The sequence below is a fragment of the Calidris pugnax genome, unplaced genomic scaffold (genome assembly GCF_001431845.1).
Source record: "Calidris pugnax isolate Ruff unplaced genomic scaffold, ASM143184v1 scaffold28, whole genome shotgun sequence".
Classification (NCBI taxonomy): domain Eukaryota; kingdom Metazoa; phylum Chordata; class Aves; order Charadriiformes; family Scolopacidae; genus Calidris; species Calidris pugnax.
Window position 1 is genome coordinate 15,315,267 of NW_015090842.1, and position 27,079 is coordinate 15,342,345.

The 27,079-nt window shown below is 43.6% G+C and overlaps 1 protein-coding gene across 3 annotated transcripts in view; it reads right to left on the reverse strand.

Annotated features, from left to right (window-relative positions):
• The window catches only part of ZNF423 (zinc finger protein 423), a 244,113-nt gene that overhangs the window by 160,156 nt on the left and 56,878 nt on the right, over positions 1-27,079 (reverse strand). The window contains exons 1-3 of one of the 3 annotated variants that reach the window (XM_014942176.1): positions 4,984-5,063; positions 4,678-4,878; positions 709-789 (exon numbers count right to left, since the gene is read on the reverse strand). In XM_014942176.1, coding sequence (XP_014797662.1) covers positions 709-789; positions 4,678-4,774 — 178 coding nt within the window. In that variant the 5' untranslated portion in view covers positions 4,775-4,878; positions 4,984-5,063. Of the gene's footprint in view, positions 1-708; positions 790-4,677; positions 4,879-4,983; positions 5,064-27,079 lie in introns of those variants that run through there. The other 2 variants (XM_014942177.1, XM_014942178.1) reach the window with 2 other exon arrangements.

Sequence of the window (27,079 nt, forward strand, 5' to 3'; positions counted from 1 at the left end):
TTCTGGTGCCAATTTTAAAACACTGCTATGACCTCTGGAAAGAAGGAAAACTGCATTTCAGCACGACAATGTAGAAAAGAACAAAAAAAGGAAACGTTATTTTTTTTAGCTTGAAACACTAGTCAGGTTAACAGAAAGGAGCAGAATTCTGGCAAGGACAAGAGCACTCAGACTGAGCCACAACACAGTAATTAGGGCCAGTAGGTCATTAGAGACACAGCTGTATAAACTAGGTGTATAATTAAGTTTCCACACTGCTTTTTCACAACTGTATTTCAGTTTCTTTTGTAATGATCGGTAATTCATTAATTTAAAGAAGCAACAACAGCAGCAGCAAAAAGATGGAAAAATCTCTGACTTGCCAATCAGGTGCCACAAAAGATTACAATTTTGGGGAGGGCTAATTTTGGAAATACGTGTAAGAAGCCTCTCTTTGTCAGCGGGAAGTACAAAGTACCACCTCACAACAACATTCATGAGACGTCACTTGTTGACAAGCTGCCGCGTATGGTTTTCTGGATAAGCATCCCGCATATACGGTTGCGTGGCAATTATAATTCTTGGAGCAGGTGAAATACAAGAAAATGCAAAATTATACACTAGCATGAAACAGTTACAATACCTCATTTCAAACGGAAGCCTAGTGTACAAGTTACAGGGCATTTAAAAGGAGCAACTGCGAGACTTTAATTATAAACTAGTTCCTACCGTACAGTAGTTTAGAAAAATCAGCCGCTTCCAAGCTGGCAATATCCATATATAGCTCTGCTGCTGTTTGAAACAGACAACCTGTAAAGTTATCAACAACAGAAGAGGACCTCATGAAATGCTCAGAGACCCCCACCAAAACCTACTTCTGTCCACTTCATTGATGCCCTAGTTTTCTTTACAAACACTCTGCCTTCAGTTGAGAAACTGAAGAAAAAAGTTTACACGAAGATATTCTGACCCATAGGAGGAATGGGGTGATATGGGTGGAGGAAGCAGACAATAACACAATAAAATACTGCAGCTAAACCCAGGTGGATTAAAACACACAAGCAAAATGGCAAATCTCGTGGCTTTTTAGCCACCTTTCATCAGACAACAAACAACCTGGCATCAGCCACCGGACAATGACATATCGCAGAACAGTTGCTGGATGTACGCAGCCTCTGGCGCTGGCTGGAGGACACAGTGATTCATAAATCCACGTGCAATCCTTTACTCTTGTCACTAAAGCTATAACATGCTATAGCATCATGCTGTAACACCTACACTGCAACATCAGCGTGCAGAAAAAAATGTATAAAAAACACTGCACATGATGTCGATGGCAATTCCTGAGTCTGATTACGGGGACATGGGATACCAGTGAGTTTTAAACTAATTTTAAAAGCTCAGCACAGCCGGTGTACAGACTAGTTGCGTTTAGTTTTTCTTAAAGAGTATTTTTCAGGATGCTTGCTAGTTGTTTAAGGCACTATTTCCAGGACTGCTGCAGGAGAGCTCATTTGTGGGGGCAAGCTGGGAGACAAGGGAAGACATGAGCCGGTGAGGAAATGTGATGTTCCTCCACTACAAGCTGCCCCCATTTAGACCCTTTTCAGATCCCCGTAGACACTGGAAACCTACAACCTGCAATCACAGACATCAGTCATGAACAGAAGGTATAAAAGGCACCTAATTCTGTCAGAAGGAGAACGTCTCTACTACACTGACATCAAAAGGAATGCCATGCACTTATGCTACCAGAGATGTCTAGATTTCAGTGGTGTTTTGTCCTCAAAGAAACAAGCCTGAAATACATGAAAAAGCAAGGGGGGAAATGGCTGTTTGTTACCTCCTTACATGTCAAAGCAGCTGTGTTCAAACTGTATTATAACTTCAGCGCGCCGTAATGAATTTCTAAGGGATTCCAGTGAAATAGATGGTTTATCCCATTCTTTGGAGTGATCTCTTGTAATCCTGCAACACTCCTGAGCTACAATACCTTCCTAACTTCAGTATCCCAAAGGAAGTCATTAGTTATGTTGTAATATCAGCCGGGTGATATTATCACTACAAATATTACCTGTATTGATCTGGAGCCACGTACACATGACTGAAAACCCTGCTTCAGATTAAGACGTGAAAACCTTGCTTGCCAAGAGGTGAGGCACTGCTTTACAACCTCAGATGTGTCAGGCAGGCATTAGAGGCAAAAGGAGTAACTAAGGACGTGGCCAAATAGCTTATTCGGTGGGGTAAAATCTTTAAAAATACCACACTTCCTAAAGGGGCCTTATATTTTCACCCAGGCAGTGCAAGTGTTTTTGGATGAACTGAAGAAAGAGGTGCGTTCTTTCAATGAAAATTCTCCTGGCTATCAAACAAACTTGGGGGGGAAGCTGAAGGGTTGGGGTTTTTTTCCTTAAGGTAAGTTATGTAAATATCAAGCAATATTCCAGATTGTCTTCATGGATACATTCCCATTCCAGAATATATGAATGCAATCTTCCTATTTACTTTAAATCACTTCAGGATACTAGATTAAACTAAATAGAAAACAGACACTCTTGCTCTGGAACAAGGACATCCTCACATGGAGATAATTAGCACCTATTTCGTGTATATGCAGATGTTTATATGGTGCCTTTTTATGACAAAATATCTTCATAAACCATCAGCACATGTGAAGACAGTAAAAGAAGATGAAATTATGCTACCTGCAATCAAAAATTAGCAATGGGAACACTTACAAATTATTTTGATAAGTCCCAAAAAGTGTAGTTTAGTTTTCTTAGTCTCAACTAACAGAGCGCTACGTTGAGGATAAATAAAAACTGAGGTGTGAAAACACTGACTGCATTGACAGGAATAGAATCTCTAGGTTGCCACATTTCAATGTAGATTTGCCTGAGGGAAAAAGATTTCTCCTTTTCATAGCACTGTTGGTCCCCAGTCGTGACCTTCCGTTCCTCCTCGGGACTCCCCCCAGCAGTGCCCGCTCCCCCAGTTGTGCCAGTACAGCTGTTCTGGGGGGGCACACAGCGAGACAGACACCTGGGCTAAAACCAGCCCTTCTTTTGGGGGGGCTCACCCCCAGCACCACGAACGGCTGCACCAGCACAGCTTACGGAGACGGGGCAGTGACAGAGCAGCGGCCGCCCCGTGGGGTCCTGCCTGTCCCACTCCCCATGCAGGATGGCATCAGGAATGACATCCCTGCTCCTTTGGAAAGGACCAAGGTCCACCTGGGCTGTGCACTTTGCCTTCCAGTTTAGAAAATGAGGATTTTTCTATTCAATGACATTTCTTTCCTTGCTCCCCTGCCATAGAGTACGAATGTCATTTGCAGAAGTCTCAGGCCAAAGCCATCGTTGTTGGCTGCCCCAAGAAATGACCCTGCAAGAAGGAGCCTTTCAACCTTACACACGTTCATGTTTGCAGCCTGTGTAGGGTTTACACAAGCATGCAGGGCAAGGAGCCCTGGGGGCAGCTGGGGCAAAGCCCCAACATCCCTCCATCCTTCCTCCCAGCAAGCAGATGGGAACGAGAGCGGGGGGACCTCGTCTCCACAGACCAGAGTGAGACAGGGGAAGGTGATCTCAGGGGACTCAGACCAAGCCAAAGCCCTGGCCCTGACCATCCTTTCCTTGCTGTACTCTGTCTCCTGTATTTTTTCTTGGATTAACATCATTTTACTTATGGGGAAAAAAAAAAGAAAAAAAAAAAGAGAGAGAGAAAAAAACCACATGACTAATTGCCAAAAAAATAAAGTGGCCAGGAAGGAATACGGACTCAGGGGAAAGAGGATGGGACACTGCAGCACCAGAGGAGAAGCTAACCCTCCTGCCCTCTGTCAGCCTCAGCCTACACCTCTGCCGTAACAGCAACTGCCTGAAAATATTTCAGATGAGTGCGGAGGAAAAAGTGATGGCAGAGCATTCGATTCCAGGAAGGTGAAGGATGAGAGTCTCTGATTTAAATACATACGAACATATCCTGCGCTCCCCCTCCTAAGATTTTATTTAATCTTTGCTAAAATCTGCAAAGCTTTTTACTACCCCCGTAAATCGGCTTAGCGTGCTCTGCAGAATACCTGCTGCTACCGCCGGCCACGCAGAGGCGGCCGTGCAAAAGCAAGATACGTTGCAATTGTTCACACCGATGCCCTGAGCTTGTTCCTACTTTACAGAAAGTAAAAATCAAGATCAGCGTCGGCTCATGCCGTCCTCACTCCCATAAAATTCAAAAGGCGATGCAGCAATAACCCAGGGAGAGCGGTGTATTTTTAGGGTGGGATTACGAAACTCGCGCTATGAATTTTAATCTCAGAAATCGTCAGGTTCTTTTATGGGGTTCAGAGGCCTTTCTTCCTGGGAGTTTCGCACACTTCAGTCATTTAACTTTTTTAATCTTCCTACGTTTGGAGAGAGAGGGAAAAATACCCTGCCTGAAACTTTTAGCATTAAAAAAACCCCACAACATTTTTGTCTAACATAATTACTGACAGATTCCAATTGGAAAGCTGTTGGTTTTATTTTAATTTTATTAAAGGAGTGAACAAAGGCTACCCAAGGCACCACAATAAAATTACATTAACTGTAAAATTACATTATTAATTCTTTAATCTCACTTGAGGCCTCAAGCTGTTGCTATGTCCAATTACCCAGCTAACCACCTGTCAGAACTGTAAAGCTAGTTTAACATTACCTCCAGGACAGTTGTGTGCCCTGTGTTCAGTCAGGTCTGCCAGTGAATCGAAGTCCTGCTGACAGTTATCGCAGGTGTAAATTGACTCATCCTCCATGTCTTCATCTTCCTCATTTCTCTCTTCCTGGCTCGTCACACTGTTCCTCTCTTCCAGGGCCCGGCTGTCCTTCGCTTCGCTCTCCAGCTCTCCTCCCAGGCCACCTGCCAACAGCAAGAACATCCTCTAAGTTTGAGAGGTCTGAAAAATAAGAGCTTTAAGAAGGATGTTGCACTTATTAAGATACATTTAATTACAGCCGCTCTCACATTATTCCCGACACCTTTCATTATATTAATGTGGTTTTTATATCATGCGGTGCAACAATTCTCAACTGTATTCTCTGCTGCTTAGTGTGAATCCTGCAACACTCTCTCCTAATCTTCTCTGGTGGGTGTATAGCAGGAGCCTCTAACTCTCTGTCATATAAAGTTGTTAGTGTTTTATCACTTAACCAGATTCTCAAAGCTTTAAAAATTGGCAAGATTAATTACAGCCCGCAAAGAAAAGGCATGTGCTGAATTTTAATTCTCAGTGCTCTCCTCTCCCCACCGCCTCCAAGCCCCAATATTAGTAACAACAAGACAAAAAAACGCTGTAGCTGAAGACCCTCCAAAGCACACGTACACCCCAGGACGTGAGAGGTCCCACTGAACTAACGAGAGGCACTTTGCTGGGCAAATGAGCCTTGCGCCAGGAGCCAACAGCATTGCATCTGACCTTCAGGTCTCTCAGATATTTTTTATCTTCATCTGTGACCAGCACGTGGGCTAGCACAAACATCTTTGCCAAAAAAACCCCACAAGTTTTCATGTGCATTTGTGTCCAAGGAGACCAAGCTCTCTGGCAGCTCCAGAAACACCCAGGTGCAGGAGGGCTGTGCATCCTGAGGCCATGAAGGTGGGTGCTCCATTCACAGGGTGGTGGCTGGCTCTCCACTGGCAGTGGGGTGGGATGCAGGGACCATACCCAGTCCCCCCAGCATGCACTCAGCAGACTGTCACGAGGGATGAGCTTGCAGCCACATCCTTATGACTCCAGGACACCCCCTTGGCCACAGTGGCCACCCTGAAGCCCATCATGCCCCGTGGCTCCGTGCAGCACTGCAGCCAGCCCTCACTTGGATTCTCCAGAGAGGCTGCAGGGGTGAAAATGCCCTTCTAATTCCTTGTTGCCCTCTCAGGAGGGAAAGCATTTGTTGGACACACCGGCCACGCTGACCGGGCTTTGGTGACCATCTGAAACAGAAATGCCCATGCCTCTTCCACACGCATGTCCCACCAACATGGGCCATACAGCTGCAGGTGCCACCATCCCATCTGCCTTCATGAGAACTCGCACGGTCCAAATACACCCTGGGGGTCAGATGGGAACATTTGGGGAATCCTCCAGCAAAGTGAAAGGGAACCACAAGCTCTTCCAGCAGAAGACATTCCCCCACACTGGCTGAGCCCGAAAGCCCAGCAACGCTGGAGGCAGGCAGGAGGGAGATGCCACCTTGTTGGCTTGGGATGCGTCTGGGTTTTAAGCCATTAAGGAAATGCCAGCGAACAGAGAGATGAATTGTTTCTAAAATTAGATCAGCGCCAAAAAGATTAAGGACAACCAACGCTGGGAACATGAAACAGAGCTGAAAAATAAAATTTATTAGAGACGAAAACTGGTTGCCACAAGCACTGCAATTCAGACACACACATTAGTAGGGCTCTGCTACCACTATCCAGCCAAAGCACATTTTATACCATCTTCTGCACCGCGCGCGATAACATCAATCAACCCCTGTAAAACGCTCTGCAGTTTTCCGTGGAGCACTCATAACATGACGTACCCCTCCAATTGCAATGGAAATATTAAAAATCAATGCCTGCTTGTGGCGTATCACAGCATCCCTCTTAGCAATTAACTGATCTGCACGTTTTCAGGTCTTTTTACTGTTAAATTATACATACCCTTCCACTACAAAATTTCCATTAAGGGCTAGATATAAGGTTCGTCTTAACAAATCAGATATGCCACTTACACAGCGGTAATGAATTTAAGGATTTGGTTATAAAAAGTATCACTCACTAAGCTCTCCATATTGTAAGTCATCATCTGTGCTATGTTGATTCAATAAAACGCTGTTTGCTGAACCTTATGCTTTATAGACTCTTCCTTAAATAAAAATATATCGCAATGAACAAACACATGATTCTGGTTCTCTTTATACTACTACTTCGCCAAATAAATTACATTTGATGCTATCCTAACTTTGCTTTCCTTCACACACAATTTAATGCATATATTCAAATTATCACTTCCATTTTGTCATATTTACTTGGCCCACCTTTTTACAGCCTCTCAACCCAGACTGCAATCAAAAACATTTTACCTCATTCAATCTTTTTAAAGCCTGTATGTCCTGCAGTCTTGATAGTTAATAAATCAGAATGTCAACTCTCTGGTTTTATAAGACAGAAACCTATAAAAATAGTCCAAGTATATAAATCTAACCCAAAGAACTGCCACCTGCTTCCATGCTGTCTGCTGACGAACACCTCTGGGAAGCACTCCTGCACTGACTTTGCCACAACCTGAAGTTTTTAGGCAACTTTGGGAAGGTTTAAGGGACCTTCACTAACGATTTTAGCAGAAATATTGTCTTTTGACAGTTAACCTAAAGACCAGCTGATGTGGTGAGCACACTGTGACAAATTCATCCTTGGTTTTACTCCAACACTTCTTGACTACATCAGGGATAAAGCTGTTCGACCGAGTCCAACAATAACAAATAATTTAGCACACTGCTTTAGGAAAAATAAATTGTACAATGTGAGATAAGAAAATAGATTCCCGACTGCAAAGCAAAATTCCAGAAACATTTTTTAATTCCCTGTTGAATGGGAAATCTGATCCTCTAGGCAACTTTTCAAAAGCGTCGTTGCTTGACAGAGTTGTATGTCAAATAACACAACAGTGAATCTTGCATAAATTATTTAGCAAATGCAACATTGCTTTAAAATGAGATTTTTTTTTCTGTCTTCAGCCAGTTGAAGGAATTTTACATGTCTGCCACGCCTCAGTGTTACTTTGAATAACACGCTCTTTTAGATTCTTCTGCCGAGCCACATGCTTGGTGCTTGCCTTCTAGAAACCAAACACCACCAAGAAAAATCTGGGGCGTTTCTTGGTTTTTTGACCTTTGTCTCCACTATTTTGACCACAAGCTGCCAGCGGGGTGTGCGGGGTGCGGGCGGCCCCAGGGAGACACTAGGTCCTCGCCCGGGGGAGCGAAACAGCCAGCGAGCGCCAGGGCCGTGATGGGAATGGGTGGTCCATCCAAGAAGGAAAAGCTTCAAAGGCAGCCCAGCTGCTCCCGCGGTGAGCTCAGTTTCCCTGACGAGGACAGCAGGCCTCAAGCATTCCTCAGGAATTCATTTCTGAGGAGTTCCACTGTAGGAGTTCGCCACTTTACCCTACAATTTTCCCACTGGCAAGAACTGCTGGAGAACCCGGCCCCAGAGCAGAGGGGCAGGACAGGTCCTCGAGGGGTCTGGGTCACCATAGGAGGCCAAGGCACTGCTGGCACCAGGAACAGGTGTGACTTTGAAGCTGGGCCTGGCTCCAAGTGGACACCATCCCACAAAGGGGCTTCTTGGTTGCCAGAGCCAAGTTCTGGAGTCTCCTAAGATCAGTGGCTACCTTACAGCATCGAGCACAGGTATGTGTATTAACTGACACAGCTACTTTTTGAGATGGCCTTGGACATGAGTGAACTTAATTCAACAGTAATTAGTTTCTATCTAGATTGCTAAAAAAAAAAATAACCAAAAATACCTGACCTGTGAGGAATTTGTACAGGGAATGCCTCTGTGAAGGTGGCACAGCACCATGGGTGCACAGCTCCCACCTGGCACCAGGACATTGGTGCACACCACAAGGGTACGGCCAGACTTCAGCAGAAGGAGCTGCTAGCACCACGTCTTGGGATAAATGATTGCTAATGAATTCTAAAGGGGGGTGGGAAAAGCCCCTGCATTTCAAAAATGTTATTCATAATTTTTAAATGAACCTGCCATCTCTAATGATGGCTCTAACAGTTTTCTTGCATGAGTAAGAGAGGTTACAATTTGAGAGATCAGCTTGGAAGTACACCTCACTCTACCCAAAATGTCAGGAAACAGGGTTGGGGGGCTTTTTGTTTTTCTTTTTTTTTTTTTCGAATGCCTCTGTGAAGGTGGCACAGCACCATGGGTGCACAGCTCCCACCTGGCACCAGGACATTGGTGCACACCACAAGGGTACGGCCAGACTTCAGCAGAAGGAGCTGCTAGCACCACGTCTTGGGATAAATGATTGCTAATGAATTCTAAAGGGGGGTGGGAAAAGCCCCTGCATTTCAAATATGTTATTCGTAATTTTTAAATGAACCTGCCATCTCTAATGATGGCTCTAACAGTTTTCTTGCATGAGTAAGAGAGGTTACAATTTGAGAGATCAGCTTGGAAGTACACCTCACTCTACCCAAAATGTCAGGAAACAGGGTTGGGGGGCTTTTTGTTTTTCTTTTTTTTTTTTTCCCCCCCTTTCCCCCTCACCTCCTGTAGCACAGTGGAAGGCCTGCAGGGCTTTACACAAGAAGAATATTTTACCCTATGACCTAAACAATCTGGCCAACAGTCAAGAATATGTTATTCTAATTGCCACTAAAGTTAATGTTGTTAATGACTCTTGGTTTTTCTGTAAAAGCCAGCTTATGCTCTAGAAAGTTACTATTTCAAAGGGGACACATGAAGAACTGGGAGTGTTCCTGCCTGACCTGGTGGTCCAAGGAATGCGGCAAACTTGGCAAAGCTGGAAAAGCCAATCCCCAAAGGTCCTTCTTGAAAGTTGCAGTCAGTAGGAATGCCTTCTGAGCTGTGTTCAAAACAGCTCTGTTACAGGAACAACGCGCTCCTAAAGCCAAATATTTGAAAACAGATTACATGTACCATGTTCAGCTCGGGCCTCGCTGAAGTCAAGAGCGAGTTTCCACTTGCTCGGGTCAGACTGGGATTTACGGCACCGCCACCAGCCCGGGGCTATGGGGGGACCCGAGTGTGGGACCACAGTGCCAGCCCAGCTACAACGGCAGCAGCAAACCACTTTGGGGACTTCAGTTCACCACGCAGGACTGAAAACAAGAAGGTCAGAGCCACACGGGAAGTGAAGCTGATGCCTACCTACAATTTCCACTGAAAGTCATGGAAACGGGTGACATCGAGCCAGAGAAATTAAGAAAGGAACAAACCTCTTAGCCTATTTTTTCAGCTGTGGAATCAAATATGGATAGTTTAAACTTTTTATCTTATCAGCACAATACAGGGCAGGCAAGCCTTTCTGACTTTGTGCCAGTAAATTTTCTGGGGCTTTTCTTTTTTTCTTTTTTTTTTTAAGCCTAAGGACTTTTTAAAGCTGGGATTTATTATTAAACTAGGATTGTTCTTTGGAAGAGAAGGCTCTGGGGAGACCTTATAGCGGCCTTTCAATACCTGAAGGGTGCCTATAGAAGAGCTGGAGGAGGACTCTTTGCCAGGAAGCATAGCGATAGGACAAGGGGAAACGGTTTTAAATTGGAAGAAAAAAGATTCAGATTAGATCTCAGGAAGAAATTTTTTACTATGACGGTGGTGAGACACTGGAACAGGTTGCCCAGGGAAGTTGTGGATGCCCCATCCCTGGAGGGGTTCAAGGCCAGGCTGGATGGGGCCTTGAGCAACCTGGTCTGGTGGGAGGTGTCCCTGCCCAGCGCAGGGGGGTTGGAACTTGATGGTCTTTGAGGTCCCTTCCAACCCAAACCATTCTATGATTCTATGAACACACTATTTAGTGCAGGGTCATGCCTGGCTTTAAATACCTCCCAGTTACAGGGCTTCCACCAAGAGTTGTTCCTTTAGAGTAGGCACAGACTGGTTTAGTGCCAGACAGCCCTCCCTATCACAGCAACCTCGCCGTGCAGAGCCGCGGCCTACACAAAGTTGTGCTGTGCACATCACTACCCGAGCGTGTTACACACACGTGCACAGACACTGTCGAGCTCTCACAGCTGGAAGGGAAGAGAGGGAAAAAGAGGCATCTCTTCATTCCTCTACCTTGGTCCAAAGGAAAACCAGCTAAAAGTCTCACAGAGGGCAATGATAACTCATAGTTTTCCAGAGGTGCGGGACAAGTGATAAAAGTAAAAGAAACTGAAGAAATAAAAGCTAATTGCTGGAGGAATTCCGGGTGCTGGCACACACCTGCTGGGACTCGGAGGAGTCCCGAGGGGTCCCCAGGAGCCCGCCAGGGCTGTGTCCGCCCAGGGGTGCTGCCTTCCTGCCCCCCGGCCGCAGGGCTGCTGCTCAGCCCCCCGGCAAGACAAAAGGAAAGGAAATTTCGTCTGTAATTAGGAAGTGAGAACAAAAGAAACAAATGAGTTAAAGGAAGAGCCTAATCTAAACGTTCATTAGTAAAGGTTTCACTCCGTGTCAAGCGCCAAATCAGTGTGGGGGAGGTCTCTTACTTTTGTGTGGTTTATTACATTTTAGCGTCGTCCCTAGCAAGAGAGTCCAAAGTTCTCTGTCATTTGTGGTCAAAGAAGAATGAAGAGAGGCAAAAAAGCCATGAGTGTTTCAGTAATGAAAACACAAACCTCAGCTGAAATGTCCCCATAGGACAAAAAGTCTTGGCTTTGCTGGGTAACCCCAGTCTGTGGCTCTTCAACATTTCAAAACCCACCTCTTTCAAACACTTGCACCTTGAACACAGGTCTACGTGTGTGCTACCTCCCAGTGGGCCAGGGCCCTAATGTGAGCTGCTGTCACCACTGCCACCATACCCACACAGAGCAGCCAAAATCCCACTCTGGCCAAGTAAACCCTGTCAGAGAGAACAGATAGCATCCCAGCTCTAGGACCAGGTATCAAAGGCAGCTCCTTCCGCACATCAAAAGCAAGCAGGTCTTTCACAGCATCAAACCACACGGGGTAAAAAATAAAAATAAAATAAATTTAAAAAAGGTGCTTAGCTAAAAAACAAAGAGCCAGAAAGAACAACACCTGAAATGCCATGGTATACTCATGCAACCTCAAATTAGAGGGGATGACTAGATGAGAGTGCGGAGTGGGTGAAGCACCGACCGCACACAGTCCTGTCGAGGCTCGGTCACCACAAAAGGCTCCTCGCAGGCTTTCGAAGAGATCCGTGCATCAGATCTTGCCTTCCCCCAACGAAGGGGAAAAACAATCATAATACCAAAAAAAAATTATTTGATCCAGCACGTAGTTAATGGTGTTGGCCTCCTAAGACTTACAACTTAATAAAATTGATCTCGCTGCAGTACTGTAATGAAGAACAGTAGGATAAGGCTACCCTTGAACCATGAAAATTGTATATTGTTACCTCCTCGTGCCCTCCTAGGGCTACGGCTGCTGCAGCCTCTCCAAGCTGTCATTTGTCTGGCTCTGACCGCAGACTCCACCGACAAGCGGCAACGGTGGCTACGAGAGCTTCTTTGGGAAAGGCAAGGGAAGGAGGAGAGTGCTCAGTGCTAGGTATCTCTCTGGATAATAACCCACGGGATAAAAACACACATTATACTAATAATGCAGTTTGGTGCGAAGCGTGTTAACAATAAAAGATACAAAATTCAGAGACTTTAGGAAGTGCATATTATAGCATTTCACAACAAACTCCTATTACACACCAGTACGTATTAAATCACAATACAGTGGACACGGACAGTTTTCATCATTCTTCTTTTAGCTCAGCAAAGAAAAAGTATTAAGGAAGGGTACTGCACCTCCTTCTACACATGCTTTAAGAGAAAGGGGTTCCAAGCCAAACGCCCAGTAACAACCAGCTAACTGCTACTGGTGCCCGCCACGCACAGAACGGAGAACGCGTGCCACCCATTGCCTCGCAGCAACAGAAAATGCTCAGAGGGCTGGAGCATCTCTCCTTTGAGAACAGGCTGAGAGAGTTGGGGTTGTTCAGTCTGGAGAAGGCTCCAGGGAGACCTTATAGCCCCTTCCAGTACCTGAAGGGAGCTACAGGAGAGATGGGGAGGGACTCTTTGCCAGGGAGTGTAGCGATAGGACGAGGGGTAATGGCTTTAAACTGAAAGAGGGAAGAGTTAGAAAGAAATTCTTTGCTGTGAGGGTGGTGAGACACTGGAACAGGTCGCCCAGAGAAGCTGTGGCTGCCCCATCCCTGGAGGGGTTCAAGGCCAGGCTGGATGGGGCCTGGAGCAACCTGGTCTGGTGGGAGGTGTCCCTGCCCAGGGCAGGGGGCTTGGAACTAGGTGATTTCTAAAGTCCCTTCCAACTCTAACCATTCTATGATTCTATGATCCTTTATTCAACATGCTAGAGAAACCTTTTATTAAATGCTGCTAATTTTTTTATTGATCAAACTGTGAGCCATTTCATTTTCCATTATAGCAGAAATCTCCTATAGGAGCATTCAGATTAAGTTTCTTTATTCTGTCTCTAGTAACATGTCACTTTTAATCAGTTTTTAGTTTCATTATTGCTTAAAAATTAGAAAGCAGTTTCTCTGTTCTTTATTGCTTTTTTTTAAGTTTAGTTACTGAGGGGTTATTAAACGTGGAAAATTTACAGACAAGCGTAACGTGCTAAATAAATTCCTCACTGTCTCTAACCAACTTTAACATTAGCTTTTTTTATAATTTTTAGGTTTATTTTCACTGAAAGACTGCTTGTAATTATTACTCGTGTTCTCCCCAAACACTTATGTTACTAAAGTGTGAAATGTCTTCTAACACAAAGACAGTTCTCTGGGAAGTAATTACAAAAATGCATTCAGGGGCAATAATTTTATATTAACTGTCAGCAGCATACATCTTCTGAAAAGGCACTTGTTATGAAGGAATTATTTGTGTGGAATTTGAAGGCACTGAAGGCGAAGGAAAACTGCAGAAACGCATTAAACTGAAACTCCAGCTCCCTCATCAAGGGTCAGTTTATGTTTAAATCATTACCTTGAAGGCAACCCCACACCTTCCACAGAGTCTATTAGAAAGACAATTTCAATTTATGCACAAATTGGACACAGTTTCCACTTTTCTGTTTGGAACAATTTACACCCCCTTTTTAAGGAAATTTCTGAGCAGCTAATCAAAAAGATACATCTGAAAATTATGGGCTTCTATTAACCTTTCACTGATGGCACTAAAAATACTTGCTAATGATTTATGGGTAGTAACAAAAAGAGTGGCCTCAAAACTGACCAGGCACATTAGAAAGATATCTGTGTCTGTAACGGATACAAGACAAGATTTAATGAACATTTTATAGCAACTTTTAGCCTGTGGGCTAATCCTTCAGTCCAGGAAGGCAAAATAACTCAGTGAAATTAAAAATTAAAAAAAAAGTGAAACCCAGCAATAGTGATTAAGCATCACAGCACTTTAAAAGTGTTTTTTTTAAAAATCAGATAAGGAAATCATAAAAACACCACCCAACAGTAAAATTTCCTCTTAATCGTACCTTCAGGTAATGTTTCAGCCTTTCTAGAGCTTTTACTAAAATGATTTAGATGTTACTATGCTATACAACAAATGCATTTATACACCGAAAAGCAGACAAAGAGCTAAGTTATTATTATTTATTTGCATGCAAGCAGCAGTGGGATTGTACTTTATAGTGTTAACAGCACAGAGTGTTTATCAGCTCTTCAGCGTTTGGCAACTGGTTTCACAGTATAAATAGGGGATGTAAACACTTCCCCACCACAAAAAGCACAAAAAGTGGATTTTAGAGAACGCAACCAAAGGCAGAGCAGAGCAGCTCGGGTGGTTACTCAAACAGACCCGACTGCAGGGCTCTCCCCAGGTCCTGCCCTCGGTCCCCCCGGGGAACCCCGGCAGGATGCTCTCCCACCCCACTGCAAGGAGACACTGGGGTCTCCTCCTTGGAAAGGATGGGCTCAAAATCCCCAAGGGAAGGTTTTGGTGGGCTACAGTGGGAGCAAAAAGTGACAGTCCTAGAAGGGACATCGTGCTTTCTACCACGGCTCCGTTTCTGCTCCGTTTGCTACCAGGGATATTCCACATCCAAGCAGAGACAACAGCTACCACCACTTTTTCACAGTATCACCTCACACTTCTTTCCCATGTCAGACAGCGATTTGCTTTGTAGATCTCTGTGGCATTCCAATCACACAGTGTGTTTGCACACAGCTATCCAAACTTCTCCGCTGTCACCCGCGGAAAACTCCCATCCACTCGCTCAAGACATCCATCTGGTAGTTGTGCAATGGATTATCTGGCCCTGGAAACAAGATCTTAGTGTCCACTTCCAGATTCTTAAGGTGCATCTGAATGGGAGTAGCTGCCACCTCCAGTTCTGATAATGAGGTTCAAATCAAAACTGATCTAAAATTCACTTATATGCACGAGGGAATTAGTACGCAGCAAGTATTAACTTCAAAGTGAAGTGCACTTCTTCATAAAAGTGGGCTTTCAGTCTTTGACATGCAACTGTTAAATAATACTGGGTTTTATTAGATTACGAGGCCATGTAAATTTTCAGCACAAAACCAGCACTTTAATTTTATTTAGGTATACGGATGTTTTAGTAATGCTCAACTTACTATTTTTCAATTCTCTGTTGAAGACAAGTGCCCTGTTTCCAGTATTCCATGGAATCTCACTCTTACCTAACACAGGAGATCTTAATCACATTTTAATTCATAGGCATGACAAGAAACTTCTTTTTTCTTTTAAGGAAATGGTGTGAATTTATTTATATTTTTTTTCACTTTAAGGTAAAGCCAGATAGCTGTAAAACTTAAATCTATAGCTCCCTGAGCAGACAGAAAATTTGGAAGGTTTAATAAAATTCACATGTGGCTTGTTATTGCAGCTGCGTATCAAATGCAAAAATAAGGTATTGACTGGTTCTGCTCAGAATAGCAGCTGCTGGAATTCATTATTAAAATAAACCTGTTGATTTTTGAAGAGAGAAAAATTACAGATGATGTAATTTACCAGAAGTGACAAATGTGACTACGTATCTCCACGTTTGAACGCCCTTTGCCTAATTCAAACCGCAGATTCCTTTGTTGTTCCCTCTGTAAGGTCCAGGGCTTTGAATTGTCCTTTCCGCAGGTAAGTTGTGGCCCCCAGAAGATTCCTGTCCCCGGCGTGTAACCGCCTGCGGTGTACGCACAGGGCAGCAAGATGCAGCAGGAAAGCAGAGCGAGGCCTCAATGCAAAACACCCTCTCATGTCCCTGAATATATTTCTCTTCAAAATGCACTTTTCCCATGCTTCTGGCATAGATTTGTTTAAAAACCATGCTGAAAAGGAGTGCCCTTCACAGTCCGAACCTGTAGCATCCTATAGGTAGCATTTGCATTCATCCTTTTGTATCTATAAAAACCCCAAAACTGAGAAGGAAAGAGACATAACACTCTGCAAACCATCAGGAACCATGGGGTGGAATCCATACAAAGGGAAAACAGAGGGAAAAACATATTTGGGCAGGAAGAAAACTACACTTAGGCAAATTAGAGAAAGCAATAATTATTTCACTGACCTTCTCATGGGTCTTGGTGTGCTCAGAACCTGCCTGGGTTGTTTTCCAGCAGGAATAACAAATGTGCAGCTGAAGGAGCATAGAAGGGACCCACTTCTGCAATAACTGTGCCTGGAAGTCTTCAAAACTGTGATTAAAGAGCTGAAAGGTTTCTGTGGGGACGGGTTCATTAAGTTATTAGCTTCTTGGGTAAAACTCCTCTTTATACCCAGGGTATGGAGGGTTGGACCTGGACCGTAACCTAGTTGTGGGTTTTGCAGTCTGATCAAATACCAAACATCGTCTTGGAGGGAAAAAAGCTCACTGATTTTCTCTCTACAGATCTGGTTTGCTTTGGAAAAAAAGGTTCTTCAGATGCACTGAGGAATAACCCACGTTCTCCCAAATGTAAGCTCATGTCTCTCTGCTCCCAGTTTCTGCTGCACAGGAGCCCTCCAAGCTCGGCACAGCTGGCAAAATGAGCAGAAATTGGGAAAACTGGTACCTTACACTGCTCCAGCTGGAGGGGACATCTGCAGGCAGCACAAGTGATTTAGGAGCTGAATACCCACTGAATGGCAAGGGACTGTGGCAAAACCCCACAAAATTGGAAATTAATGAGAGTTAGGCACCCACGTGCCTAAATGGCTCCAGAAAAGTAGGACTTACAATCTTTCAGAAATGTTACCCCCAGGTCTCATTACTCATGTGCATCTCGGCATGACCAGCCCCAGGCTGGGCACGATGTCCTGATGCAGGTACCCAGAGCACAGCAAAAGAATTCAGTTGCCTTTTTTTCCACATTCATTAAGCTAAGAAGATTCTTAACCAGAAAAGAGAGGAAAGTCTGTAAATCTCGTGTTTTGCAGGATGGGAAAGGGTTTTTAACACCTCTTGCCCAGCAGATACACCGAGGAGGTTAACGCAAGCCAACAGGGAAACCAAATTTGCAGAACAACTCAAAAAGTTTCCTGCCATTTTCTGCTCATTCCCTCTTCCCAAGTTTTAAAGCATGACGTGATTTTTGGGCTGCGGGCTCAGTTATATTTCAGTTTGTGTTTAACACAAGCTCAGACGCAGAAATTAACGTACCTCAAATTTCCTTTCTCATTTCTTTCCTTAATACCAAACTCTGAAGTCCTACACGTTTCACTTGACAAAGCCATTAATTCAGTAATTTCACATAATTAAATCGAGCAAAGCAGAGTATTTAAATTGGAGCTAAGTGAAATATACTTCTGCGCAGCTCATGCTGTTAGAATTGTGCTGCATGCTATTCTGCTGCTGCTCATTTATTAATTTGGGATCGGCTGAAACGTGACACCGCGTAATAAGGAATGCGGTGCCTTCAATAGAATTAGAAATTAAATAAAAAATAATTACCAAAAAAAAAAAATCATAGAGGACAGTGAATCAAGCACCAAATGAAAGAAGTTAATCCCTCTGAATGAGCCCTCAGCAGAGCACTTCTGCACCCAGCTGAAACCTGCACCCAGGTTAGTACTTTCCCTGCGATAACTAATTTCTGGCAAGAGGTTTTCAGCTGTTTATCCCTGGACTAAGCCGGGAGCTGCAGCAGTTCTCCAGCACAGTGATAACACTTTCTCCTAATATCTTCCTGCATCCTTTCTTCTAGCCCTAAATGGTAAATAAAGTGTGAAAGGACATTTAAAAGAGCTAAAGTGACTTTAAAGTCTTGTCTCCCTCAGCGCTTCCCTCCTTGGGCAGGTCCCAAGTGCCAGAGCAGGAGACAGCCATCTGGGACAGCCAGAGAACTGGCAGAGCCCTGGGATCTGCCACGAGAAGGATGATAATGCATGGTAAAGAACAAATGGACAGATAAAACCCTAGTTTGGGATTTTTGCTGGCAAATGAGTAATAAAGGGGAAGAAGTTAAGATGGCAAATAATACAAGTAGCGGAAATATTTCATGTAATTAACAAAAGTCTCTCCAGAATATAGTGCTGATTTTTTTCCTTTCGATCAGTGCTTTCTGCTTCTCAAGTTTCTTATGAACTACCTTAATTGGGCTCTCCCAGACATACTGAAAGTTCCTCCACTTCTCCCTCGACCTCAGAGGACACCTGTGAAAGGCTCAGCTCTGGACTGCTCATGACAACCCTCACCAGATACAGCTTGTAATGACCTCCCCCCACTAACGAAAAAAGGGGGGTAAGGGCCCAGATATTGTCACTGTTGTAATTAAGCCTGTGAGGAGTTTAGTTGGAGAGAAATTAGATTTATTTACACACTGCTTTGTTGCTGATGAAGCACGAGCTATTTGGGAGAACTTCTAATTAACCCTAATTTAGTTGATACTCTCTTTAGCAGAAGGGCCCAGATATTGTCACTGTTGTAATTAAGCCTGTGAGGAGTTTAGTTGGAGAGAAATTAGATTTATTTACACACTGCTTTGTTGCTGATGAAGCACGAGCTATTTGGGAGAACTTCTAATTAACCCTAATTTAGTTGATACTCTCTTTAGCAGCCCCATTCCCTGTGTACTTTGCACTAGGTATAAAGTAGTAATAATAACAAATAATCCATTTTTTAAAAAGGCACGTTTCTTTGCAGGGGTTCAGCCTCAATTTTTTTTCCTTAAATTATTGAATTTGCATTTTAGTTGCTGACAAATGGTTAGATGTATATTTGAGAACTTCATCCTGCAAAACAGCTTCCTCACGGCCACCGCCCCCACAGCCCCACACCGCCCCTCTCCCACCAGCCCCATGGAAAGAGGGGTTGGGGTTTGCTTTGGACCCTTCCACCCACTTTACAGCAAGGAGTCTATTTTTAAAGCGCTTCCACTTCCTACATCTTTGGTCAATTAGGCAGTCTGGCCACAACGTTCATTAACCAGATATAGTTTTAAAATATTTCATTACAGTACCGAGCTAAAAATCACTTAACTCTTCTGATGTGTTTTCTCATTTAATAGTTCACTGATGGCTCCACCACACTTCCAGCGCCTGTGGTGTATCTGTGGGTTTCTCAGAAAGCTATTTAAAATACAACAGGTTTACAACCTCAGTATATTAAAAAGCCCTAAAAATTCACCAGTTTTTATAAGCCGTTTTGGAGGAAGAGCGACACCAATTCTTATTTCAATTTCACACACAAAATGCCATCAACACCGAGCACCGTTTTTTGGAAGTAAGGGTGAAAAATGAAGGATAATTTAGTTCTGTGACACAGAAGCATCTACCCTTGATTGTCACAACACAAACCCAGAGATGCAAAGAGCATTTGCAGAGGTGATAGGGCTCATGTCTTCAGCACTGCAGCTGTCTACACTCATAATATATAAAGAAAAAATTAAGAAAAAACGTGGATTTCTGCAACATCCTTTCCAGAAAATGTTTTACCAACCTGGCTATTAGCTAACTTGTGCAAGATATCAGCCTGAAATTCACCTTGATCAGAAAAAGTACACTTATACTGCACAACCTTTTTTTCATAAGAATATAGACTAAATGCTCCTCTCAGTTATTCCTGCCGAACCCCGATAATTTTGTATATGCTTTCTGGATGTTCCTGTGGAAATATGGCAATAAATGTATTTTATTTAATATGATCAAGGAAGAGAAGCCACGAGCTTTTTATGCAGAACGTTTCTCATTGATTGAACAGGATAAATGGTCACCTGGACTCATGGGCTAAACGGAAAGAGCACAATATGAACTACTATCAGAGTTTAAGTTCCAAGTTTCCTCAATTTCTATATGGGAGACACATTCTGTACAAATTAATAACAGCGTTACAAAACGACTGGTTTTCTGGGAATATAACCTACTTGATTAAATCAACAATGCAAAATGGAAGCCTTCCCTATCGACACTGAAAGAAGAATGACAAACATACATCTTTTTTGAACATTGTCAAAATCACACCGAGGAAAACTTCAATTCAGAACTTTGTCTTCAAAATTGCCCAGTATAAAATGATTTTGAGATTTTTAAAGGAACTTCAAAGTAAGGAAAAGGGCAATGATCTTTCTGTTGCTACAGTTGTCTCTCCTTGATGTGTCAACAAGAGCAGCTTGGCATAGACCTTCTTGGGAGAAGGCTAATTCAAGTCCGAGTTACACATTTCTTTTAACAAAAACCATAAGTGAAATCAAGTAAAGATGGAACTAATCAGTCCGTCAAAACAATACATTTATGAACTGCGAAAAGATCTGATTTAAGTCTTTGGATAAGAAATAGTTCTCCAATTTTCTTTCTTTGGATGAAAATAACTGCAGTCTCCATTTGTGTTCACTTATCTGACAAAATTAGGGCACAGGAATTTAGTGGCATTTAATTTAAGTTTCCTATAGCCCCCATCCAAGCTAAATAATACTAATAAGCACAAGTCTACACCATGCCCAGCTCCAAGTGCTCTGAACCTCCTCTCAATTAAACCAGACCCAACCAATTTAAGTTTCAGACCATTGTTGGAGGACGTTTCCCTGCCAGGCTGCTTCAGTTGGCCCCAGCTCACCACGCACACACAGGGGCACATGACCAGTAAGCACCTTCCCACCATACCCCTCTCAAATTGGGAATTCTCCCTAGCTTTGGTTCAAACGACAGACAGAGCCTTAAAACACACACACACTATGCAGAGAGCCTCACCTTGCCAGAGGTTTTCTTTATCCAAGCAAATGCTTCCAACCAAGAGGGAAGAAATTTGCCTTCAGGGTGCCTCCATTTTACACTAGCAAATAACTCATTCAGAAATAACGTAGCTTTACAGCATTAAGGAGTTTAGAGGGGAAAGTGTGGGATGAAGGGGGATGTGAAATCCCACCATCCCACCGCAAGGAAAAGTGCCGAATTCTGAGTTTTCCTTTTGGAGTTTTGATGAGTTTATTAAGAAAACGTTAACAGTGGAGTCACTAACTAGGATGCTCAAGTTTAAGAAAAAGCATGTTTTCTTTAGTTATAATGACGCAATAAAATTTCACAGCTCTCAATAGCACCTTTTGGGTTTGAAACACAAAAGTAATACTTGCATATCAGTTTATTTGTAAAACGTAAACTTCTCCCTGCTGCAGGAGCCTGGAATACGAGAGCTCAGAGTTGTGGCTCTTCCCTCTTCTGAAGAAAAATAAGCCTTTCCTCAGACAGTTTCAATCCATCAACAAAGGTGCCAAACGTCCCATATCTAGAAAATTATGTCAGGAAGATATATTGCATGGATTCACTTCAAATGCATCAAAGAGTGGTTATTTTCAGCCAAATTACAATGCTGCTGTTTAAATACCACTAAGGTGAAGGAGTCCTTTATCTGTACTGCCAACTTATCCTCAAGGAAATGCCAAGCTAAAATGCGTACGTCTAAATCCACACATTGTTCAGCAGAATTCAGAGTAATGTCGTTCTGACTTACGTGTTTACATTTTTATTGCTAATTGATTTACCCCTTCTGAAGGAGATGCCACGAACAGGAGGCGTCCCCTTCCTTCTCCCCTTACCCCCGTGCTCCAGCTTCATTACAACCCCAGCGCTGTTGCCAAAATGAGAGATTGCCTCATTTTTGGTACCGTGCCCTTGAAGGCATCTTATTAGAAAAGACCATTTCTTAATTAACATTTTTGATCTTTAATCTATTACACATCCCTTTAATCCCATACGGAGGAGCTTTTGGCCCACTTCCGCGGCGTGGCGGTGGGAGGCAATAGGCTGGCAATTTGTGCTGAGGGCTCTCTCCCAGCTGGGCTCCGGTGCGACCAGCTGCAGGGCTGGTTCTGCTCTCGCTGGTCAGCCGCAGACATTCGCATTTATTATTTTATTGCCTTTTTTTTTTTTTTTTTTTAAAATTTTTTGCCAGACTCTTTGATTCCCTTTCTGGTTCTTCTCAGGGTTTCCAAGTTTCAGGCACTTCTCTAAACCCCCTCTAATGTTTTCAACAGGAGAACATGCCAATCTCCTCCTACATCCTAAGCCTCACCAAGAGGTAAAAGCTTCCCATCACGTAAGTCTAAGTTAAAAACCAGCTACAGAGTCGTGCCCCACAGCAGGAGCCAGAGGGGCATTCAGGAAAAACAAAGTGTTCAAATACTTAACACTTTCACACAACATTCTCCAATTCAAAACATTTTTGTAATCACAAAGTGCAATATTTCATCAAAAAGTCAGGAGTTTCATCATTCTCCTTGCCGGGAGATACCAATAATTTTTCCATAGAAAAAAATCAGATGGCTTTCTTTTTTTTTTTTTTTGTCTTTTTTTTTTTTTTTTTTGTAATAAAGACTTTAGAGAGGCCACCGCTCAACGTTAAAGACAACAGGCAAGAACAGCAAGCTGGCGGATGAGCTCAGACTTCAGCAAGTGGCTGACAAGTTCTTAAAATAACCAGCAAAAACTCTAAGTGGGAGATTTAGTCGATCACCAACATGTGAAGTGTTAAGGAAAGTACGATGTTAAGTCCCTTACATCATTTTACTTGCAAATAATTACAGCAATTACAATGTGCTAACTGGCAATTAACATTACAGGCTTCACAACTCACCAGAATTTTTTAAAACACGCTGTGGCCCTATGTAAATTGTCTCTTTGGTACTTCTGATTTGGTGGCTGTATGAGCTAATGGCTACACATTAGCTCAGCAGATCTCGGAACAGAATTGTCCACGTGCCAGATAATTTAATTAGAGGCTTGATCTTGTCAGAGCTTTATGCAACACAGACAGTGTTTCCAAGCAAAGTGTACGGCTTGGTTTTTTTTTCCTTTCTCTTTAGGGTTTTGTGACTGTCTAATAATTTCTACAAATGAATGCCAAAGCCATCCACATAAAAAAGGAGGCATGGCTACTATAAAACACACAAATAGGCAGGCATTTCAGTCCCAAGTGTGAGGAATTCAAAAATATGTAGAGCAAGAGGCATGGAGTACCTCTTCCACGCACACCCCAATCTACTGCCAGGTCTCTGCACACATCTATTAAATCTACATCGCGCTGTTACTCAGCCCCGAAAAAGACAAAGGTCACTTGTCTCCAAGTGAGAGCCATAGGGTATCTCAAATCTCATTATAAATGGTCCCATTTAACAGTTTTCTCATTTGAATTTATACACAACAAATACAAGATTATGAGATGAGCTTGGTTTATTTTGACAATGACATCGTAATTCCTTACTGCGAGACCAGAAAAAGGCTACTTTAGACACTAAATGACAGAAATACAAACATACCTTCTATTAGGGGAAATTATAGGCTATATTAACTTTTAAAAAACCTTTTTTTAGTAAGTATTTGGCTTCAATTTCTGTTGTCTACACATTCTTATGCTACAGTAACCTTACTTGTACTCTTGGTCTACGATAAGCTTAACAGTTCAAGACAATTTAACCAAAAATACGGCAGTAATGGTTACAGAAACTTTTACAAGTCAGGTCAATGTTGAGTAAGACCCACTAGAGGTCCCTTCCAACCCAAATGATTCTGGTTTCCTGTACTGAATAAGCAAAGATTATTTGGGCAAAGCATCATACATTTCATGCAGTTCTTCGCTGCAGTTTCATATCAACATTCTTACTCAGCCCAGAAAACAAAGCAGCGGAGCTTGTTTATTCCATTTGTTTTTCTTCTTTTACAACCTTGTTTATAAAACCCCATTCTCAGAATTGGCACAATTTGTTGTTTCGTTTTTTTCCTCAAGAAGAATGATTACTGGGGATCCACCACTGTGGCATTATTTTTTATTGATTTTTCTCATTTAAGCAACAGGCCAACGTAATGTATTCTGTTATTCCTGTTTTACATTGATTCAGGCTGGGAGTTTTGAGCTACCAGTTACAACTGCAACGTGTAAACCGGTCGAAGGAGAACATCAGTTTCCGTGAAAGCCAAAGAAATTGTTCACCAGGAGACTCTCCTTCAGCTGCTCAGCTCTCTGACTTCACAAAGGCAAACCCCCTTGCAATGCCTTCCTACAGCCACACAGTTCCAGCTTCCCTGGCCCCTACCAAAGGGCCAAAGCAGACTTGGAAAAGCAAAGCCACTGACCTGCAGAAACCACTCAAAGGAAGACAGGCTGGCAAGTAGCCATCCATCCCGGGGCCAGAGCCACAGCCCTCTGGGAAGGTCAACCTGCAGCATGGTGCACACTGCATGATGTGGAGAAAAGTAGTATAGACACAGGGCACAAGGAATACTTTCTACTAGGTTGGGAGGTCTAATTAGCATTTGTAAAGTGCTTTGAGATCCTACACAAAAATATTTATTGAAATAAACTCTAGAAAGCACAGTTTGCCTGGCCAGTCAGTCTGCTTCTGTCCTCAAATCTGCAGGAGATTAGCAAACCCAGAGCGCAGCAGAACAAATTAGAGAAGAGAAGGATTTATGAGGTCATCTTATCCATCCCTCTGCTAATGTAAGGACCATTCCTACAGTGTATTTTCAAGTGCTTTGTCCAGTACAGTTTGCAAATGACTGAAGTGATGAGAGATAACACCAGAGTCTATTAGATCCACTACCGGGAAATGTCTCCTGATATCCAGCCTACCATCTCCTTTGCTTTACTTTAGCCCATTACTGCTACAGATACAATACTACAACAGATACAATTTTCATCCCAAAAACACAGCCATTTGCTTGGGCAGCAAAAGAGAAGAAGGCAGCATCACTGAAAAGAAACACAGGAAGGGAGAGCAGGAGCGTGAAGAAGATGGGACGGTGCTATGCTATACCTTGCTCCTCTCCAGCAATCCCTCCAGCTCAAGGGCAGCGTCCTTCACTGGGACGTTCTCACCAGAAGGAGATCTGAACGCTACCAAGGGATGGAGACTCACGGCCAGGCTGGGGCTGTGACCCTGCAGAATCCTCCCCTTTACAGATGCTGCTTGTAGCTATCATGGGGACCTGGCTTTAGGTACGGAGAAGCTCAGACACACAGCAATACACCACGCTCACTCAGCTTCTCTTAAGCAGATGGGCTTCCAGCAGACACTGTCTTTAAAGAGCCAGGGAACGGGTGGGTGATGGGGTAGGGGGAGTACTTGATAGCTCACTTTGAAACAAGCTTTTCTTTCCTCCCCTCTTTTACCATGGAAATTAATTCTCCTCCTCTGTGCTATTGCTGTAATTTTCCCAATTAACATTTTTAATAGTAAGTATTTTCTAAGAAATGCCGCAATACACAGGTGTGTGCTTCTAATTTAAATACTGACACCCATGCTGTGTTCACATCTGAAGATCGCTCCTTCTTGCCGAAGATGCCCTCCCCAAACAAGAGGGGAACACCTATGGTGCCGCACCACCGGAGAGGCCCCGGTGGATTCGCAGGGCGGCTGTTTCCATGACAGATGCACGTGTCGGTGCTGCGCCGCGCCACACACAACAAGGAATCTCAGGTTTTATACTTCTCCTTTCCCTGAAGGTGCTACAGCTGTGGGATGTTGGACCTCAGGGAGCCCCAGGGACCCCTGTCACTCCAGCCAGCAGCTTCCTTCAGCAGCCCCGGAGCGCTGGAGCAGAGGCTTGCTCCCAGGAAGCCCTCACCCCTGCAGATGCAGAGTTGTGCTGTGAGCTCCTCCAAACAGAGTAATGTGGGAAGGGTTTATAATTACTCGCCTTACCAACACCACAGAATGGTTAGAGTTGGAAAGGACCTTAAAGATCATCAAGTTCCAGCCCCCCTGCCCTGGGCAGGGACACCTCCCACCAGACCAGGTTGCTCCAAGCCCCATCCAGCCTGGCCTTGAACCCCTCCAGGGATGGGGCAGCCACAGCATCTCTGGGCAACCTGTTCCAGTGCCTCACCACCCTAACAGCAAAGAATTTCTTTCTAGAATCTAATCTACATCTTCCTTCTTTCAGTTTAAAACCATTACCCCTCGTCGTATCACTACAATATAATTGGCTGAGTATAACCCCTGTATATTTTATGTTGGTATCGGAATCAATATTGGTTCTTTAGTATTATTAATGTTAATTATTTTGTAGTATTCTATTAAATCTGTTTATATTTTAGCTCTTGGGTTTCCTTGTGTTTCTCAGTTCCCCCTCCTGGATGGGAAGAGGTAATCAGGTGGTAATTGTCTAAATGACAATAAATTGTTGTGGGTTCTTCAAACCATAGCATCCTGACACAGTCCATTCCCAGCAGGTTGTGCAGCTGGAGCAGAACCAGCATGGGGTCTGTGGGAGCTGCCAGGGGCACATGGGCAGAAGCAGGGATAGCCCTGGGTACTGTGAGACCACAGGGAATGGGGTGCCACAAGGATGGTGGCCTTGGTGGGCACCAGGTAGTGGACCGTGCTGGGTTGTGCAAGCCTAGAGCGCTGGCAGAAGGCTGAGGGGACAACAAACTGTGTGACTGAAACAGGGACCTTCCCAAAAAGGGAAAGGTCAGGAAGGATAAAACATTTTCTGTAGCTTATCTGAATAAACAGAAAAGGAGGGAAAAAAAAGTTAACACACGAATACTTTCAGGAGCAAGTCTCCATTTGCTTCATGAGAGCCGGGCTTTCTTATCCTTTTTGTTCCTTTGGCAACCAAAATTAAACCCAACCCTACAAAAACAGTGAGAGGAAAACAAACACTCAACATTTTGGGGGCAGACAGCAGCAGCATTGGGATCAGAAGACCAGTGGTGGGGAAGAGCACAGGGAACAGCCAGGAGGGAACAGGCAGGGAGAGCCACGAGTAGCAGAGATGGCCTTAAAAATGTCCCAGCACCAACTTTGAGAGCCCTGAGTGAAAATAAGCCTCCAAACTGCATCAAGATGTTCCTCCTCTGAAGATACCAAGTGAAAATTATGATTTACATAGCTGGGAGAGGCCATGCAAAAAGGGGAAAAGGAGTGACCACAGGGTGGTTTTCTCTTATTTTGTGGTTTGTT